An 18,694-nucleotide genomic window follows, 5' to 3' on the forward strand; every position below is an offset into this window, starting at 1 on the left:
GCTAGATTTGGTGTGAACAGAAACCTCGCAATGCAATTAAATGGAGGAATGGTCTCAGTGTCACAAGATAAACTTAGAAACCAAGAAGAGCTGGATCCAAGTCCAGATTAAAAATGAATAATACTACTAAGCAAAATACAAATTCAAAAAACAAGGAAACAATATACATGAAAACAGAACTGAGCACACACACATGATGTCCACGAAAGGAAAGGACCCCACAAGGGAGACAGGAAACACTAAAGCTTTTACTGTATACACAAGGGCAAGGAAGGTAACAAGGAACACCTGGAGAGACAATCAAGGGGAACAAATCAACAATGATAGTTCAAAGGGACTAAAAACTGGAACAGAAAATAGGAAACCAAGGGAAAAAAAGAACTTTAATATTAAAGTCCAGACAAAAATTAAAGAACAGAAAGTAACAGAGCCGCACCATTAAGGAGAGAATTCCAGACACTACATTAAAACCAGGTGGGAGGTGGATGTGCACTAGGGGTAGAGATGGAGGGTCAGGTCCATGAGGTGGAAGGGAGGAGCTGGCAGAGCAGGATAACATGGAGAACACCACCAGGGCAGAGCAGGGGGCCAATGTGAAGCCATTGGAGAAGGAGACCAAGGCAGAGATGGAGCTGATGGAGTATACAACTTAGGCAGAGTGGGGGACTAAAGCCCTATTCGCACGGGATTAGTATTATCTGAGGACCTCGTGTGATTTAGAAATTACACCCCACATCTCAATTTCATGTGGCGCATTTGCACGGGATAAGCTAAGCCTGTGGTTTTAGTCGAATTTACTGACTTATCACCCAGATATGATGTCAATGCTTTGCGTAAAATTATATACACTACTCCAAAAAATTAAAAGAACACATTTTAATCAGAGTAGAGCATCAAGTCAATTAAACTCCTGGGATATTGATCTAAGTAGCAGAGTAGCAGAGGGGGTTGTTAATCAGTTTCAGCTGCTTTGGTGTTAATGAAATTAACAACAGGTGCACTAGCAATGAGACGATGAGACGACCCCCAAAACAGGAAAGGTTTTACAGGTGGATCCCACTGACATTTTTTCCCCTACTCCTCTTTTCTGACTGTTTTACGCTAGTTTTGCATTTGGCTAGGGTCAGTGTCACTACTGGTAGCATGAGTAGGGTGACCGTACAGGTCATTTTTACGGGGCCTTGTCAGGATTTTTATATTGCCTAAAATATCCAGGTTTTGGCTGTTTGCATTGTGCAGATTGATTGTTGTATGACATTCACGAGAGCTATAGAGAGCAGAGCAGACGGCTCCTTATGCTTTCGAATCGCTGGTTTTCGAAAAATCCTGGCCAGGACGTGTCCCGTATAAATGGCACATATGGCCACCCTAAGCATGAGGCGACCTGGACCCTACAGAGGTTGCACAGGCAGTCCAACTCCTCCAGGATGGCACATCAATACGTGCCATTGCCAGAAGGTTTGCTGTGTCTCCCAGCACAGTCTCAAGAGCATGGGGGAGATTCCAGGAGACCAACAGTTACTCTGGGAGACCTGGACAGGGTCCTTTTCACAGATGAGAGCAGGTTCACCCTGAGCACATGTGACAGACGTGAAAGGGTCTGGAGAAGCCGTGGAGAACGTAATGCTGCCTGTAACATTATTCAGCATGACTGGTTTGGTGGTGGGTCAGTGGTGGTCTGGGGAGGCATATCCATGGTGGGACGCACAGACCTCTACAGGCTAGACAATGGACACCCTGACTGCCATTAGGTATAGGGATGAAATCCTTGGACCCATTGTCAGACCCTACGCTGGTGCAGTGGGTCCTGGGTTCCTCCTGGTGCACGACAATGCCCGGCCTCATGTGGCGAGAGTATGCAGACAGTTCCTGGAGGATGAAGGAATTGATACCATTGAATGGCCCCCACGCTTGCCTAACCTAAATCCAATAGAAGACCTCTGGGACATTATGTTTCGGTCCATCCGACGCCGCCAGGTTGCACCTCAGACTGTCCAGGAGCTCAGTGATTGTCCAGATCTGGGAGGAAATACCATCCGTCGTCTCATTAGAAGCACGCCCAGATGTTATCAGGCTTGCATACAAGCACATGGGGGCCATACAAACTACTGAGTACCATTTTGAGTTGCTGCAATGAAATTTCAGCAAAATGGACTAGCCTGCTGCATCATTTTTTCACTTTGATTTTCGGGGTGTCTTTGAATTCAGCCCTCTGTAGGTTGATAATTTTCATTTCCATCAAATGATGTGGCATCCTTTCGTTCCTAACACATTACCCAGTCCATATCAGTATAGATATCCAGCATGATATTTTTCCCCATTGAGATCTGAGGTGTTTTCAAAGTGTTCCTTTAATTTTTTTGAGCAGTTTATCATAAACAGAAGAATATTCCTTACCGCAAGCTACTATACATGCCATCCATCTCCATCTATTCATTCTTTTTGTTTTCGCTCTACTGATGGTTTTCTGTTTTGTCTTTCTACAAATTGCATAGCTGTATGGTGTATAGCGATATGACCCAGCACCCAAAATACTATCAAAACACTGAGTGTTCGGTGAAATATGGTAGGTCATTTGTGAGGGAATTTTTACTTTACAAATTACAGACATGGCCAATTCGCACGGGATTAAGATCACAGACAACCCTTCGCAATTATTACAAATGACTAGAGGTCCACCTGGTTCACCAAGGCAGAGCCAACAGAGCAAAGGACCAAGGCAGAGGTGGAAATCATGTTGGAAAGAAGAAGGGACCGATGACGCTGCCGGCTCCACCGTGGTCTCCATCTCCACTGGCACGAGACCTTCTCCTCCTTGGAGCCTTGTTGAGGCGCATGCATGAGGGAGCCTCCTCTGGCAGTGGAGTGCTGGGAGCCGTGACACAACCCACGGTGTAGGACTAGAAACTGAGCCAGAGAGCATAATTAATTAATTGTTCCTGACAGTGAACAAACTTGTCTTTCGGTAAACAGGACTTTATCAGCTCATTAAGTCCAACCCTAAACAAGGCCTTTAGCACCAGTTCCTCCCAGTCCACACTACGAACTAGGTCACTGAACACCTCGTTGTAGTCCTCTATAGATTTGGTCCCTTGCCATGAGCCCACGAGTCAAACTGTTGAATCCATTTTTGTGGTCTTCTGTCACAAGGATGAACTCCAAGGAGAGGGATGAAACCAAGGAGAGCTGGATCTAAATGCAGGTTAAGATTATTATACTAATAAACAAAATCCTGGAAAAACCCAGGAAACAAAATATGAGAAAACAGAACTGGGCACAAACATGAGACGGCCATGAATGAACAAGACCTGACTGAGGAAAAACTAAAGCTTATAATGTATAGCTACACAGGGTCAAACAAGGTAACAAGGAACACCTGGGGAGACAATCAAGATGAACTCAACAATGAAATCAACAATGAAACTACAAGAAACAAGAAATTCAACAAGGGCTACGTTCAGGCTGTAAGCCTAAAGCTACGTTCACACTGCGAGCCTTAGTGCTCAATTCTGATTTTTTTTTCCTCAGATCCGATTCTGTTTTATGGCTCTTCACATTGTTGTTTTAAATGTGCCCAATATCAGATTTACAGTGTGAACAGATCATGGTTCTGATCTGGCCCGCATGCGCAAAAGAACGATACGAACAGGTTTTCACAACAAAATCCGTCCAATTGCTTCTCAAAACTAGTCCAAAACTAGCCCAACCATGTTCAGGGGAGTAAATATCACATTAGTGGTGTCGCGTCAACCCACGATGTTGAAAAACAACCCACGGAAACAGTGGAAAAAGTAGCCCAATTCCGTGGGGAAACTGTGGATTTGGCAACACTTGTGCAGCGCGCTGTCATACGGAAGTAAACACGGAGGACATAAAGTAAGCGATTATGCATTTATTTATAGTGTGATCTGCTGCAGAAGCATGCGAAATTATGACATGGATGTGACAAAAGACAGCAGAGTTTTGAAACTTTTATGATACGAGCCCTCATGTTTTGCTTGTATATAGAGTTGTCACTGTAATGCTTATGAGTTCTGACAGATCACACTTCCACTGATTACCATTCACAACTGTCTTGATAAGTGTGGGTATGTAAAATCTTTGAAGTGTCTCCCGTCAGCACGGAATTATGATGAATGTCGATCTAGAGTGATGTAAAAGTTGCATGAAATCTGACATGACTGTTCACACTGCGGTCGCATTGCAAAACATCTGGCGTGTATCGGTTTTAGTACCACATATGGAACTGGCACAAATCGGAATTGAAAAGATCAGATTCCACGTGGTTTGTGCTGTTCACACTGTGCCATGGGCTGGGGCTCAAAACCATGCCCAGGAACATACCCCGAAACACAGAGCGGCTGTGAGTAGACACGTTACATCCATCTGCATGTGCGTGCATGTGTGTGGGTGTTGATGGGGGGTCTGCATCATTACCAAGAGGAACTGAATGAGAACAATAGCTCAATGAGGCACAGGTACGATCAGACATGATCAGATGCGTCCGTGTGTTGACACATGCTGCGGGAGGAGGGAAACTTCCTATCACTCTTTCAGCTGTTGAGAACTTTCCCTTTTCCGTTCATTCTTTCAACCAGAGTCATTTTATAGTCACCGCTTCTCCTCACCCCACAAGGTTTCCCCATTAACCTGCACTTCAGACCTAAAACACATGCTCAGGCCGTCACCAGACCAAACATTTTCTGGCTTTCTGCCTGGGAATGTGGCTTATGTAAATGTATGCATGTGCCAGACAACTAGTGGTAAAGGTGTGCTCACACGGGTTACGCCATTAATGACGTTAGTGCGTGTAAAAGTAAACACCCCCCCCCTCAAGCTCTCTCTAGGTTTTCTGATGTGCAGACATCACGCGGCTGGCATATGAGTTTAATGTAGACCGATTTTTCATGTGTTACGAGACGCATAAGTCTCTCTGCTCTTTAAATGAATAATCTCCATCATTTTATATGTACCCTGCATTCATTTTCAGATGTCCAGAGACTCGACCCTTCTTATTTTATCTATGCTAGTGCATCTATTTATACACACGTCGGAAGCTGCTGTGCCTGAGATCAAACGTCAGGGTTAAGGCAGTGCTGGAAAATAATGGTGGCCACACAAAATATTGACACTTTGGGCCAAATTTGGACATTTTCACTTAGGGGTGTACTCACTTTTGTGGCCAGCGGTTTAGACATTAATGGCTGTGTGTTGAGTTATTTTGAGGGACAGCACATTTACACTGTTATACAAGCTGTACACTCACTACTTTACATTGTAGCAGAGTGTCATTTCTTCAGTGTTGTCACATGAAAAGATATAATAAAATATTTACAAAAATGTGAGGGGTGTACTCACTTCTGTGAGATACTGTACTATATATAAATACAGATATTTAAAGTGTACCTGAAGTAAACTTGCAATAGTTCCACTTTAGCTCAAGCAACTATACAACTATATCTTTAGTTGGACTAAAGCACAATTAAAGTGCATTAAGCACAAAATTAGTTGTTCATATTTAGCAGACTTTAAGTATAGCAGTTTAGTATACTAAAAGTACAATAGCAGGGTATTTTTATTAAGCACATAAATATGTTAATGTATTTGTAGTATACTTAGCATGAAATAAATGTTTTTCAAATGAATTTTTGAATATTAATTTTTTTTGTCCTAAACTGAGTCTCCAAATGTAGCAGAGGAAATTCAGCAGAAACCTAGCTTGTGATTCGGTGCAGGTGAAATTTCCCTGATTTAAATGGAGGGATCAAGGAGCCATTTATACACCTCCGTTGATTAACCTCTTGACCTTTCATTTGCAACTACGTGAGGACGTTTCAGGGTGCCCCTTGTGAAAACCTCTACCCGAGAACGTACCTTGCAAACCATTCAGAAGAATTAGGCTGCTTGATGGATCAGACTCGTTAAAGCTCCAAAACTGGCCTGCGTTAGAGCATCAAAGGGTTTCTGTGAAATGTGCTTTTTTTCTCTCTTTTAATTCATTAGCTGGATAATGAGCGGTTGCTTTTTTTTTCCCTAACTCAGCTGTGTTATGGCAGAAATGGTTGTGGCGCTTTGCCAGGAGTAGAGTTTGCTCTTTCAACTCAAATCACAGTCAGGTTTTTAGTGGTCTGAATGAGCTGTAATGAGCGCTTTATGTTTTACTCACAGGGACTGTGTTCATTAGAACATAATTGACTTGAGCTTGATGACTTGCATGCATTCCTTTAAGGTTTACCTTATAGAGAACTCCTCAATCATACGCAGTGACCTGTGAGAAGGGTTTATTTATGGTAAGCACATAATAGTTTCACATTTTTTTACACATTTAGTTACACATTCGTATAGTGCATGACTTTAGAGTTTATTGATTGCTAAAACCTACTGGTGCATTTTAACTTTTCCCACTTTCATCGCAGTTGACGTGCACTGTAAAAAAAAAAAAAGATCTTTCTAAGCTGAAAATAAAACTAAGATCATCGGAGTATGTTTTTCAAGAAAAAAAAAATCAATTTCAGTCTTTCTCATTCGAAAGTTCACGTTTAATTTGCAATAATACAAGTGTTACTTGCAGTTTCTTTGTAACTATTTGTGACATTTACTAACAATTTCTGAGTATAAAGTAAATCATCCTGCTGATCTGGATAAAGATCGATGCTGATGCTTCTGATCCGCTTCCAGTGCTTTAACAGAGTCTCCTGAAGGCATGTAAGACCTTCGTCAGGCCTAATTAGCCATCACAAGACTTGCCTTAGCTTATCTAATCAGGCCTTTTAGACCTGCTATTAAGATGTGTTTAGGATGATCCAATTACAAGTATAATTAAAGTTCAATGAAAGTGTCAATGAGACATTTTGTTTCTGAAAAGAGATTTTACATTGCGACCAACACAAGTGAGCTGAATCTTGCCCGTTAGACCCTAAAAGTGAACTCCACTTAACCTCGCATAGGTTTTTGTGAATGAGCTAAATGTCACACAGCAAAAGAAATATGAGCCATTGTCATTGCGAAAAAGATACTTTAGCATACTTTTAAAAAGAGTATTTATTATGGAAATAATCATTTTAAAACAATATACTTAAGAGTGAAATGAATGAACACTCAACTTTTTTGGACAATTTTTGAACACTTAACTAATTAAATGATACATTATTATAGTTTCAATTTATATATAATGCAAAACAGTGCTTTATGACCCACTTAAGTGAGGATTTAGTACATCTTTATATGTAATTTCAGAATTATTTTGGGTCATGTTTAATGGTTAAAGCATTTAAATTAAAATATATTTTAATGCAACTTCTATCGAAACTTGTATGAAAATATGTTTTCATTACAGCTTTGTAAGGAGTTTGTGATTTAAATATATATTAAATTAATTATATGTAATATCAAATTGCATACAACAGTTAAAATCATAGCTACTGTACGTGTGATTTAGCATGTTAGTCAACACATCAAAATAAGTGTACTTTAATACAAGACAAAAGATTATTAAATGTGATTTCAAATTATTTCAGTGTAAAATGTTTCGTTTGAAATTATTACAAAGTGCACAAGTTGTATAAGTTAACCAGCAAATGTTCAAGGTATTAAATTATTATTATATCCATTACATACCTGTAGATTTATACTGATTAAAGCTAGAGAGCAAGATAGCTCTTGCTCTCTCCTGACGAGAATTGTAAAATAAAGTAAAAAAAAAAGCTAATTCGTACTCAAATGTTTCTTATGATGAAATGTTCAATTCATGCAATCCATTTGCTTTTATTTGGTCCTGCTACTAGCTGTTTTGTTGGTTATTTTCTTGCATCCATGGCTTTGTATCCAAACAAGCAAAATCCACTACAAGTCTTCTTATCAGTTTATTATTAGATACGTATTGCAACGTATGGATTGTTAGGATGTGATTTGGTCACTACTCTACTTTGGAGGAGACTTGAAGGATTGAGACTGAAAACCCTGAGCTCCAGGATGAATCTTCTGATCTTCTGAAGTCTTGACTGTCACAGGTGCTGCTTATTTCAAGTAGACGAAGTAAGTTTAGGCAAGTTGATTGGTTCATTGGAGTCTGATATATGGGACAGTTCAGCTGGTTTCTTCTTGTGGAGTCTTCTCTTCAGTATGTTTGCCACCAGCTCTTAAAGAAAGAGAAACCAGAAAGGCTGAACTCCAAAACTAAATAATACGCAGAACATCTACATATCAGGAGATCCGATGAATAGCAGCCCGTTATTTATTTGGCTGTGCACCTGTGCATACATCTGTCTGCAATCTCTCCATCTCTGTTTCGCTGCGCTCCCAGGAGTGGTCATTAGAACCAATAGAAAGTGCATGACATTGTATCCAGTATTCATGGGAGATTTGTGCGAGTGTGTGTTTCTCTCAGTGATTGGGGAAGAGGTTTACAACAAAAAAAAGAAACACATGTTCCCGATAATGAGCAGACATTTGCAAAGAACCCACACAGTATTTTTCAGCGGCAAACTGTATATGTAATAACATTCTGAACTGTTATGCATTACTCAGTCAATTGCAACTCATTGCACATTATTTGATAAATTGTCTTTAAGAGTTGAAATCATATTTATTCACCCTCGGGCTGCTTGACTATGTATTAATGTCCAGTGATTCTTGTACTGTTAGAGTGTATGTATATACTTGACACTTGTTGAGCATAAGTCATTACAGCAATGTTATATGCATACCTGTAGTGACAATAGATTTACAAATAACATATGTTTCATTTTGTAGGGAACTGAATGGAAACAATCTCACACGCATCAACAGAAATGACTTTTCTGGACTCAAGTATCTTCGGGTTTTGTAAGTTGCTCTACATTTGATATGTCATATTTCACTTTCTTTCTTTCTTTCTTGTTAAAGCATGTGTGGGATTTTGATGGGTTGACACTGTTGTGAAGGTATAAGCTCTGTTTGACATCCTCAGAATCTCAAGGGCAGACACATATCCTGGCACTGCATTAAAGCCAGTTTGTCCTAAATGTCTTTCCGAGGGAACTCTCTTCACAGTGCTTGTGTAGGCAGAGCGGTGCCGTGAAAACACAAGCATGGGCCCTATATTATTTCACTAAATCACATCGAAAATGCACCATGAAACTATTTCTCTTCACTATATTTTGCAATGTAGGCTTTTGTAAAGCAAACACTGGCGTGAACCACTCACCTGTTGTTTGAAAAAAAGACATCTGTCAAACTCAATGCAATGAAAGACCCACAAACGGCATTTTATCAAGACGATTTAAGCAGTTCATAGCTACACTTTAAGGCTTTGGTTCTTTTGGATGTAAATGTGCTCAAATGTGCTAAAGCCGCATGAAGCTCACAGAACTCCTTTTCTGTAGTTTTGTATATTCTGCCTTCGTCCACAAGCACCAGCTCTTTTCCTGCTCCACGCCTCAAATCTCAGTCGTTTCCTGTGATTTGTCCTTTCTCTAAACAGGCAGCTGATGGAGAACCAGATTGGGACTGTGGAGCGCGGCGCGTTTGATGACATGAGAGAGCTGGAGAGACTGTGAGTGTTCACTGAAAACGGCTCAAACACACACCTTACAGGCCTCTGGGTCATATGATCTGACTGCATGGTATAAATGTCATTTCTAAATATTTTAGGCAAATATGTCTTATATGTAAATGATATGTTATATATTAAAATTCATAAAGGCGAAATTGAATAGTGTGCATTCCTGTACTCATGTCGTGTTTTACATTTCTGTTGTAAATCAGCTATAACCTTCATCTTACCTCACACTTTTTCACCATTAAGCATCGCATTGAGAATTCAGTAAAGCCTGCCTTCTTTGATTTGATAGATTGTCTCAATCATTTTGACACTGATCATTGCTGATAGACAGCAGAAGTGGACTTTATTCAAGAGTAAACACTTCTTCCATTACAAAAATGGGTCCCACTTTATATTTGGTGACCTTAACCACTATGTACTGTACATTATAAGACGGAGAGTTCCGGTGCTTGATTCTGATTGGCTGAGCCGTGTTCGAAACTGTTGTAAATTACTCTACAAACACACACCTTTGTTTACGTTTGTGTGTTGCTCTGCAACCACTTTGTAGCAACCACAACTGATTCTGAGGAACTACACTGTTTTTATTTATATCATTACACTTTATTTACTATGTATATGGAATAGCCGTTTTATAAAAGCAATAAGCCCCGTGAAGCCGTGGTTTACGGTGAATTTATAACAGCTAAGGGGGTTTTAGGCACTCCCCGACCAACGCCCCTTAGCTGTTATAAATTCACTGTAAACCACGGCTTCACGGGGCTTATTGCTTTATTTAAACGTGGATTTCTGGGCGCAGGTAACATGGAGAAAGAGCATACACACATACTCTACTGATATTGTAACAATATAAAATCAGCAAACGTATTATTTAATAATGATTGTCCTTCCTATTTTAAAGAAGACATTACATTCCAGAACTTGCAAAAACAACCATAAAGAAATATGAACATATCAAAGTGGCTGAACTAATCTTATTGATTTTAATAGTTTCCAGCATTCTTCGAGATATTTTAGGAGGTTTGCTGTTATTATCTAAAGCATCTTCTTATTACAGGTTTAGTTTCCCTGAAGTAACTAGCGTTAAGCCTCCAAAGGCGCCTCCTTACGAGGCCTGAATCAGCCATTTTGTGTCCTAATCATGGGCTTGCTAACCACATGCAGATCTAGCACTGTTGTCTTGTGTTTGCTCAGTCTGTCAATGCGTTTGTTTCTTCTTTTCTCAAAGACGTCTGAACAGAAACCAGCTTCACCAGCTTCCAGAGCTCCTGTTTCAGAAGAACGCGGCTCTGTCCAGACTGTAAGTCCCTGCTCTCTGCGGTTTTCTGGATTCGTATGATGAACTGACGATTCACATTACATGATGCATTTGTAAAATAATGCAATTAGTGTACTGAGTTCACATTGAAGCAGTTTTCTTGACACTCATTTTTGACGCTCCCGACAGCTGTTTGTCTCTTGTCATTTTGATGGAAATAGTTTGAACCATTGTCACTGAGTGCATGATAAATCTGCTGATTGATACCTGCTTTTCACCTAAATGTATTTTGAGTGATTTTGGTGGACGGATGGATGGTTTTTCTGTCCCGCTTTGGTTCAGGAGCTCACAGGTGTGCCTGTTAAGGTTTTTTAAAGTGAAAAAGGTCCTCAGTGTTCATGTGTTGGGCCTAAAGATGGATGTAATTCTTTGTGTTGTTTTATAGTTATGAATGAATACTGCTGATTTGCTGTAAGACAGTATATAAAATAATCAAATTAAATAACACTCAAAGATTTACTTTCTGAATTGCTAACAACTGTCAGGAAAGTCCATTCAGTTCATGCTTGCTATTAAAAAAACTGAGACAGAACACGTCCTTTGTGAACAACTTAATAATCTGTATTTGTGTTGGAATAGCATTTGTTCTGCTCTCTTCTTTTTATTTTGTCTATGAGGCCGCAGTGGATGAGCAATAGAGGCCATGATGTTAAACTAGATGTTTAACATTAAATTGTTGATGTGGCAGGCAGTTTGACGACACGATGTGTTGGAAACAGATAATGAAACATTTCTGCAGCTTGCTTTTTGAGTCCTGAAGCTATAGTACATCACATTTTGATTCCTCATGACCGTTTAAAGTAAGTAGTTTGTGTGTCATGTACCAAGTGTTGAGGTCGGTGTTTGACTTTTTTCTGTTGCTTTTGTCTCGTGAGTGTTCATGTGATAGGTGTTCACATGACATTGTCATTAATTTAGGCAATAAGTATTTTGTTCTTAATGTGCATAGGATGGCCAGTCTGTCCGGTTTTAGTTCGGGCAGTCCATTTCTGAAATATCGGGCAATTGCAACTGCAGTGTAAACGCATTCATGGCATCTCTGAGCTGCATTAAACAGTCTGTGTAGATGCATCTAAATGCTACTTTAGATGCAGCTTCTGTGCCACTTCTGCAGTGCAAAGATGGATTTTGATTATACTGATTAATATGATTGGTAACAGCTGCCCTATAGTGTCTTAATATTCAAATTGCATTTGTTAAGTAAATGTAAGAATTTGCACTATATATCCCTTCACTGAATTCTGCTGTGGCCCCTTTTTTGGTGTTCACTTCTTATAGAAAACATGAGATCAAGCATGTAAGACTGAACATTTAAAGGGAACCATTTGCATAGCACACATCTTAAGATATCTTGTTTGACTTAATCTAAATGGGCAGATTTTAAGGCATGATAACTTTTAGGTTTATTGAATGAAATTAAGTAGATGAACCTTCTAAGTTCTAGGAAATTGTCATATTTTACTGTGATATGAGCTGTGTCTACATTGCAGTTCATTGATCCATTTAGATCTGCGATATAGCTTGTCTAGTTATCAGAAACAGTTTCTCCAGTGATCGATCTTGATTTTCAGACAGGAGTTCAGCAAAGACGCTGTGCCGTCTGCAGTCTGATCGTTACTCTTTGTTCCTGTTCCCTGCCTTTCAAGGTGGATCTTTATGTTGTTGCGGTTTTTTAATGATTTACGCGGCTTGTGAGAGCAGCAAAGACTCCACAAACCCATTTGAGGGAAGCCAGAGAGACATATTTAAAAAACACGCTGAAATATTCAGAGCGAGTGGGATGTGGAAAGAGAGATGAAAAGAGGACAAACACAGACAGAATTCTCCATGTATGTACAAGAGATTCTATATTTCGCTGTCATGCATTATTCATGGGCAGGAGAGGCTCTGTGAAATATTCACACTGAAGAGCATCAGCAGGAGTGACGTCTCTGTGTTTGAGAGCAGGAGAAACAGCCTCCCTCAGGGCTGACACGCTGCACAAGCGCCACTCGCTCATAATAACCTGCCCCGTTAAACACACACTAACAGAAATGATGGATTGATATGACATGCATAAGTCATTACGACATATTCTCATTAAAAAACTGTAAGCGATCAGGAAATGTTGTCAGGACAGACATCTTTATTCAGCAAGACGACACGGGAAAAAAGAAAACTGCTCCGTTTCCTGCTGTTCTTCTCCATCAGCCCAAGAACTGGATTGTTTTTAATCAATATTATATTATGTTTTGATGTCTGAATTAAAATCTAATTTTTATTTAAAATAATTTAAATATGTACATATTAATTAAAGCTTTGGAGCATATAAAGCATTTAAAATTGCTAACTTTACATGTTTTTTATATGCTCTTTGTGAACTCAATTATTAAATAAATTCAGTTGATTTACTTTCTTATTCAGATACTTTCTTTCAGCTGCCTTCTCAAACTTACAGACCCCTTACATGACAGCTGGGGGAATATATATATATATATATATATATTGAGGCCAACAATGTAGAATTAAGATTTAACTTAATAATAAACGAGGGAATGCGTAGAGTAACAGTGGCCACGATTTAAATAAAAAAACTGAATTAATTAATAGAACAAGGGAACCGATTCTTAATTCATGGGAAAGAATTCTTAAATTGTGCCACGTAAATACAGAGTTCTGGCATGAAACTCTAGATGGCAGTTGCAGCTTGCTTCAGAAACCCTCCACCTTCCCCAGCTCCACCTGTATAGATCTGCTACGAGGTGATTCGTGAATGCTATATGGGGGTTATTCATATGTGTAATATGTGCAGCAGCAGTATTTCTTACATGCTCACAGCAGCATGTTGTGGATGTATTCGGCAGCAGCAGCAGCAGATCTATTCCGCCAAGACCAAATACTTTAACATTGTCATGTACATTACCATGCCAATCCCACCGAGAGTTGTCATGACAGAAATATATTTTTGTCTGCATGTCTTTGACGGCAGCAGCAGCAGCGTTTTTAATGCCTTGCAAATGTATAACTAAATTCATAATATTTTCGTAACAATCTCTTAATCTTCAGCAGAAAAGTGAATTGCACCATCTCTTCTCGTGAGAAGTGAATCAAACGAACGCTCTTCATGTTTCATGTGATTGGCTCTTGACTGCAGAAGCCACACTTTCAAGTGCACACACTAATCATCAACTCTGAGTTGACAGAACATTTATAGCGAGCATCGTGAGCCGCTAAACTGCTTGCTTTTGTCAACTCTAAATCCAGCTGCAAACATAATTTTCCGCATTTTCTAATTTTCCCATTAAGTTACTCTGCATGCACAATATTTTCATATTAAAAAATTTTAAAAAGTTGTATTAATGTTTTTCTTAGTTATGCGAATGATAAGGGAACATTCTATTTTATTATTTTGGAAACAGTATGCAAACGTTACTTTTGAATATTTTAAATGTAATGAACATTCTAAAACTAGTAACATAAAAAAAAAAAAAAAAAGCTAGACGAATGTTCAGCTAGAGGGTTTCAGGAAATAAAAAATTCAATGAATGTGTTTGTGTAATGTTTTGAGAACATTATTAAAGACCAGATAACTAATATTTTATTATATTCTATTATATTCATTATTAAAGACCAGAGAACAAATATTCTATTATATTCTATGTTACTAGAAGAGCATTTGTTCATAGGTTTGAGTGAACCTTGTCAGAACGTTAGCCTTTAGCGGGTCGCCTACTCTGAAACTCAGACTTTGTTCAACTTGCTTCATGCAACACTGGACAGAAAGTCACCTTGTCCAGAGTAGAATTCAGACCACACGGAACCACGTAAAATGACACCGTAACATGCAACAACACCAAAAATGAGCCCTTTTTTGGTGTGTTTGTGGACGTCGTTTTGAAGTCAAAGACAGGGTTGTTAAGGTCTTTCATGATTGATCACTATCTCTGGTGTGATGGAGTGAAGTGACATGTGGCCAAGTATGGTGACCCATACTTGGAATTAGTGCTCTGCATTTACCCATCCAAAGTGCACACACACAGCAGTGAACACACACACACCGTGAACACACACCCGGAGCAGTGGGCAGCCATTTATGCTGCGGCGCCCGAGGAGCAGTTGGGGGTTCGGTGCCTTGCTCAAGGGCACCTCAGTCGTGGTATTGAAGGTGAAGAGAGCGCTGTACATTCACTCCCCCCACCTACAATCCCTGCCGGTACAAGACTCGAACCCACAACCTTTTGGGTTATGAGTCCGACTCTCTAACCATTAGGCCATGACTTCCCCAAGCTGTGTGATTCTGCGAAAGCCTTCATAATTTGCTGATTGCTGTGTTTGTAAGGAGTCTGGCAGTGAGTGCAGGTGAACCCTGCAGAGATGCATCGCTTTCTCCGGCTGCTGGAATGACTGTGCCCTTGTTCTTGGCCCAGTTAGACAGGAAAGCAGTGGCTTTGACTCAATGCACCGGTTTGCCTTTAAGTTGAGCACACATGGCAGTAATTGAAGAACGGATGCTATTGTTCCAAATCCGTTTCATCCAAATATTGTGATATTCTGTGATGCAAGATCCTGTCTCATACTGTATGAGACCGAGTGTTCGCCGAGGTTAAAGCATGTGTTATTCAAACTGCGCTATACAAGCCCGTTCATATAGAGCTGGAATGAATCCAGGGGAAAGCTTCCACGGCCACTTGCTTTCAGAAACCTCTAAAGGTAGATAGTTGAAAGACGCTTTTGTGTCGGCCTTCTTGGCTGAGACTCGATGGGAGAAATCTGTTTAGTGCCTCGGATGAAACTGTGGCAGGCATCCAATTATTAAAATCAATCCTTCCGCGTCTCTGTTTTACACACTAGCATGTGGTGTGGGAATGGGCATCGAAGGGTTTGATTGCAACTCTATCAACAAATCTGAAACCATGGCTTTATTGTACTAAAAATAGATTTTGGGAGAATTTCTTGGTCACCATGATCATCTTCATGCAAAAACAGCAATATTTGACATGCGTTCACTTCATCAGGAACACAGAACACGAATGCCACATTTGCAGTTTTCTTATGTAGACTGACAACGAGAAGTAAGGATTGCCCGTCTTGACAGCTCTTTTTTGGCCGCCTGCTCTCGTCTACATTCACGGCGAGTCTTTTGGCATCTCAAATGAGCCAAGAGTGATCACCAAACATATAAGCAACACAAATCCGTTCTGTCTGTCACTGAGAGGGGAATGAGCAAGGACAGCATGTCTTCTGGAGCGGCTTTGGACACATCAATCATATTGCTGCTGGGACTCTGTGGAAGCTTTATTTCCATTTGAAATAAGGATGAAGGACAGTCTCTACAGTAAATGCTCTCACTGCAGTGCCTAAAAGTGTCCTTCTTTGTCTTTCTCCAACCAACCCCTAACACACACTCACACAATGACCAGTATTTGGTTTGTCAGGTTAATTGAATATTTGCTGTGGATGACTTTGTTGATGAACTTGAGCCAAATTATGGATTTCATGGACATTTACATTTATTGTGACTTCATGCATATTGAACTACTTTGTGTTACAGAGCTTTTCTGTAAATATGTTTTGTCATTTATGGATGAGTTTTCACAATTGATCAGGGTTTCCCTGCATTAGATATTCTATTGACTATTCTAGCAGCTCCTATAGAATTTAAATGTAATCCTAATTTTACTGATTTCACTTTAGTAGATGATCTTGAAAAACATCTGGCCAGTCAGTTAAGGAGCTGTGTTTAAAGTGTTGATGATCTAGCACATATTGGACATCAGCTGAAGAATTTATAGAGAAATAAACTGAGACCATGTCAGGAGATGACAAATGAAGTAATGGTGTGGTTTACACAAAGTGCTCCTGTTTCACTTTATTTTCACATGAATGTAGGCTAACTGAAGTATTACAGAGCATATTAAAAACAATCTTCCTTCTGGAGGGTTTAACCAGACTGTCAAGTCTTGCCACGTGAAAGTAATGAAATCTGTGATCAATCACGTGAGGTTTTATACATCATTAATCAGTCACAATTAGAATTAGCTGAAATTTGCTTTTAAATATTTAGTCTCATATCAAAATGTAGTGGGTTGAGTTCTGGGGAATTTGTTTTTTATAAAACAATTTGTAATCAAGATTATGTAATAAATAGTTAAAAACATGTAATTTATCTCATTTATACCAATAAATTAAGGTGTTTATTTATTGTGTTTAGGGTATTTTCTTCCCAGATTATTCTAAAATGTTTAATATGGTAATAATGTGTGTCAGTGGCAAATAAAGGATGCTCACAATCGTTCAGCCAAAAGAGTTTGCCAGCTACTGTAACTTAACTGCTTTGTAAGCTTGTAACTTAAAAGCTTCCAGGTTTGTTGACATTAGTTGATGAATCAGATATCGGCTAACAATAAAACATACTTTTACAGCTTTTATTAATGCTTTCCAGAACAGTTCCAGCATCCAATAACCAGTTTCTTATTCCCAGCAATAGTTCACATAAGTACACACCAGTACCTTTATTAATTTCTCACGTTTAGTTGATTCAGGTTAAAATAAACCAGAATTGTACATTTTCAATTGACTTGTGTGCACAGCCAGTTTTAGACTGATTTCATGGAACAAAGGATACGAAGTGGAAAAACATTGGAGGAGAACGTCATGCTTTCAGTTTCAGTGTAAAATATTTCTAGTTCAATTCTGTTTAAAACTATATTGGCCATGATGCAATAAAACAAACACGTTTTATAAATAAGATAAACATAACAGTATAAAATATAAAATGCACACTCCAGAAAAATATCATTTTTGCTTTTATTACTTACTTTATTGGAAGGCAGTTCATACATCTATTATTATTTAAAAGTAAAGCATAGATTTGGATCGCTGTCATAAGTACAGTTTTCATTAAGGATCATTATTCTTGCGATATTATTGTTTCCATGCATCTTCCCAGTTTTAGTCGTAGCATGCTTTACATTAGATTCTTACAAACTATTCATAAATTGTTACTTGCACAAAAGTAGTTTAATTATTAGTGTAAAATCTTAAACAAATAATAATAATAATAATAAAACAATAACTATATGACTTTTCTGAATGAAATCAGCTAAGCAGTTCATGAAAGATACAGCAAACAAATCATGGGTAGTGATCTCTACACTGTAAAAAATGTATTGTCAAATTAACAGTAACTTACTGGCAACAATTATCCAGTAGTTGCTGTATTTCATTCAACAGTAAAATTACTGTAACACTAACTACAGTACTGTTTAGCTTACTGTAAAATTGAATACAACATTTTACTGTATTTTTTTTACCATGTCAAAGTACAGTATTACACTGTTGATTTTTAATAATACTGTATAATATTATACAGTTATGAAATGTTAATTTAATTTATTTTATAGTGGTACTGTATAACCTTTATAATTTGTAGAAAACCTGTAAAATTGCTATTTCAACTGTTGATGGCAAATAGGAAAAAGAACAATTGAAGCTTTAACTGCACAAAAACAATTTATTTAAAATTTTTAAACAATACATTAGTAAACAATAATGATATATAACAATAAAAATCTGTTTTAAAGCAAGACTAACTAACAATTTATAATTAATCATTAAAATCACAGAACAATACATTAGTAATAATAATAGCATATAATACAACAATAAAATGTTTTAAAAAACAAGACTAACTAACAATTTATAATTAATCATTAAAATCACAGAACAATACATTAGTAATAATAATAGCATATAATACAACAATAAAATGTTTTAAAAAACAAGACTAACTAACAATTTATAATTAATCATTAAAATCACAGAACAATACATTAGTAATAATAATAGCATATAAT

General features: G+C 38.4%; 1 protein-coding gene across 1 annotated transcript; it reads left to right on the top strand.

Annotated features, from left to right (window-relative positions):
- The first annotated feature begins 4,311 nt into the window (after positions 1–4,311).
- Positions 4,312–15,946, top strand: LOC107582153 (slit homolog 1 protein-like). The gene is made up of 5 exons (XM_016267879.1): positions 4,312–4,363; positions 8,752–8,823; positions 9,461–9,532; positions 10,770–10,841; positions 15,897–15,946. The coding sequence occupies exons 1-5, from the start codon at positions 4,329–4,331 to the stop codon at positions 15,928–15,930; spliced, it is 285 nt and encodes a 94-aa protein (XP_016123365.1). The 5' UTR covers positions 4,312–4,328; the 3' UTR covers positions 15,931–15,946.
- The last annotated feature ends 2,748 nt before the right edge of the window (positions 15,947–18,694 follow it).

The sequence above is a fragment of the Sinocyclocheilus grahami genome, unplaced genomic scaffold, assembly GCF_001515645.1.
Source record: "Sinocyclocheilus grahami isolate Dianchi unplaced genomic scaffold, SAMN03320097.WGS_v1.1 scaffold40.1, whole genome shotgun sequence".
In the NCBI taxonomy this organism is placed as follows: domain Eukaryota; kingdom Metazoa; phylum Chordata; class Actinopteri; order Cypriniformes; family Cyprinidae; genus Sinocyclocheilus; species Sinocyclocheilus grahami.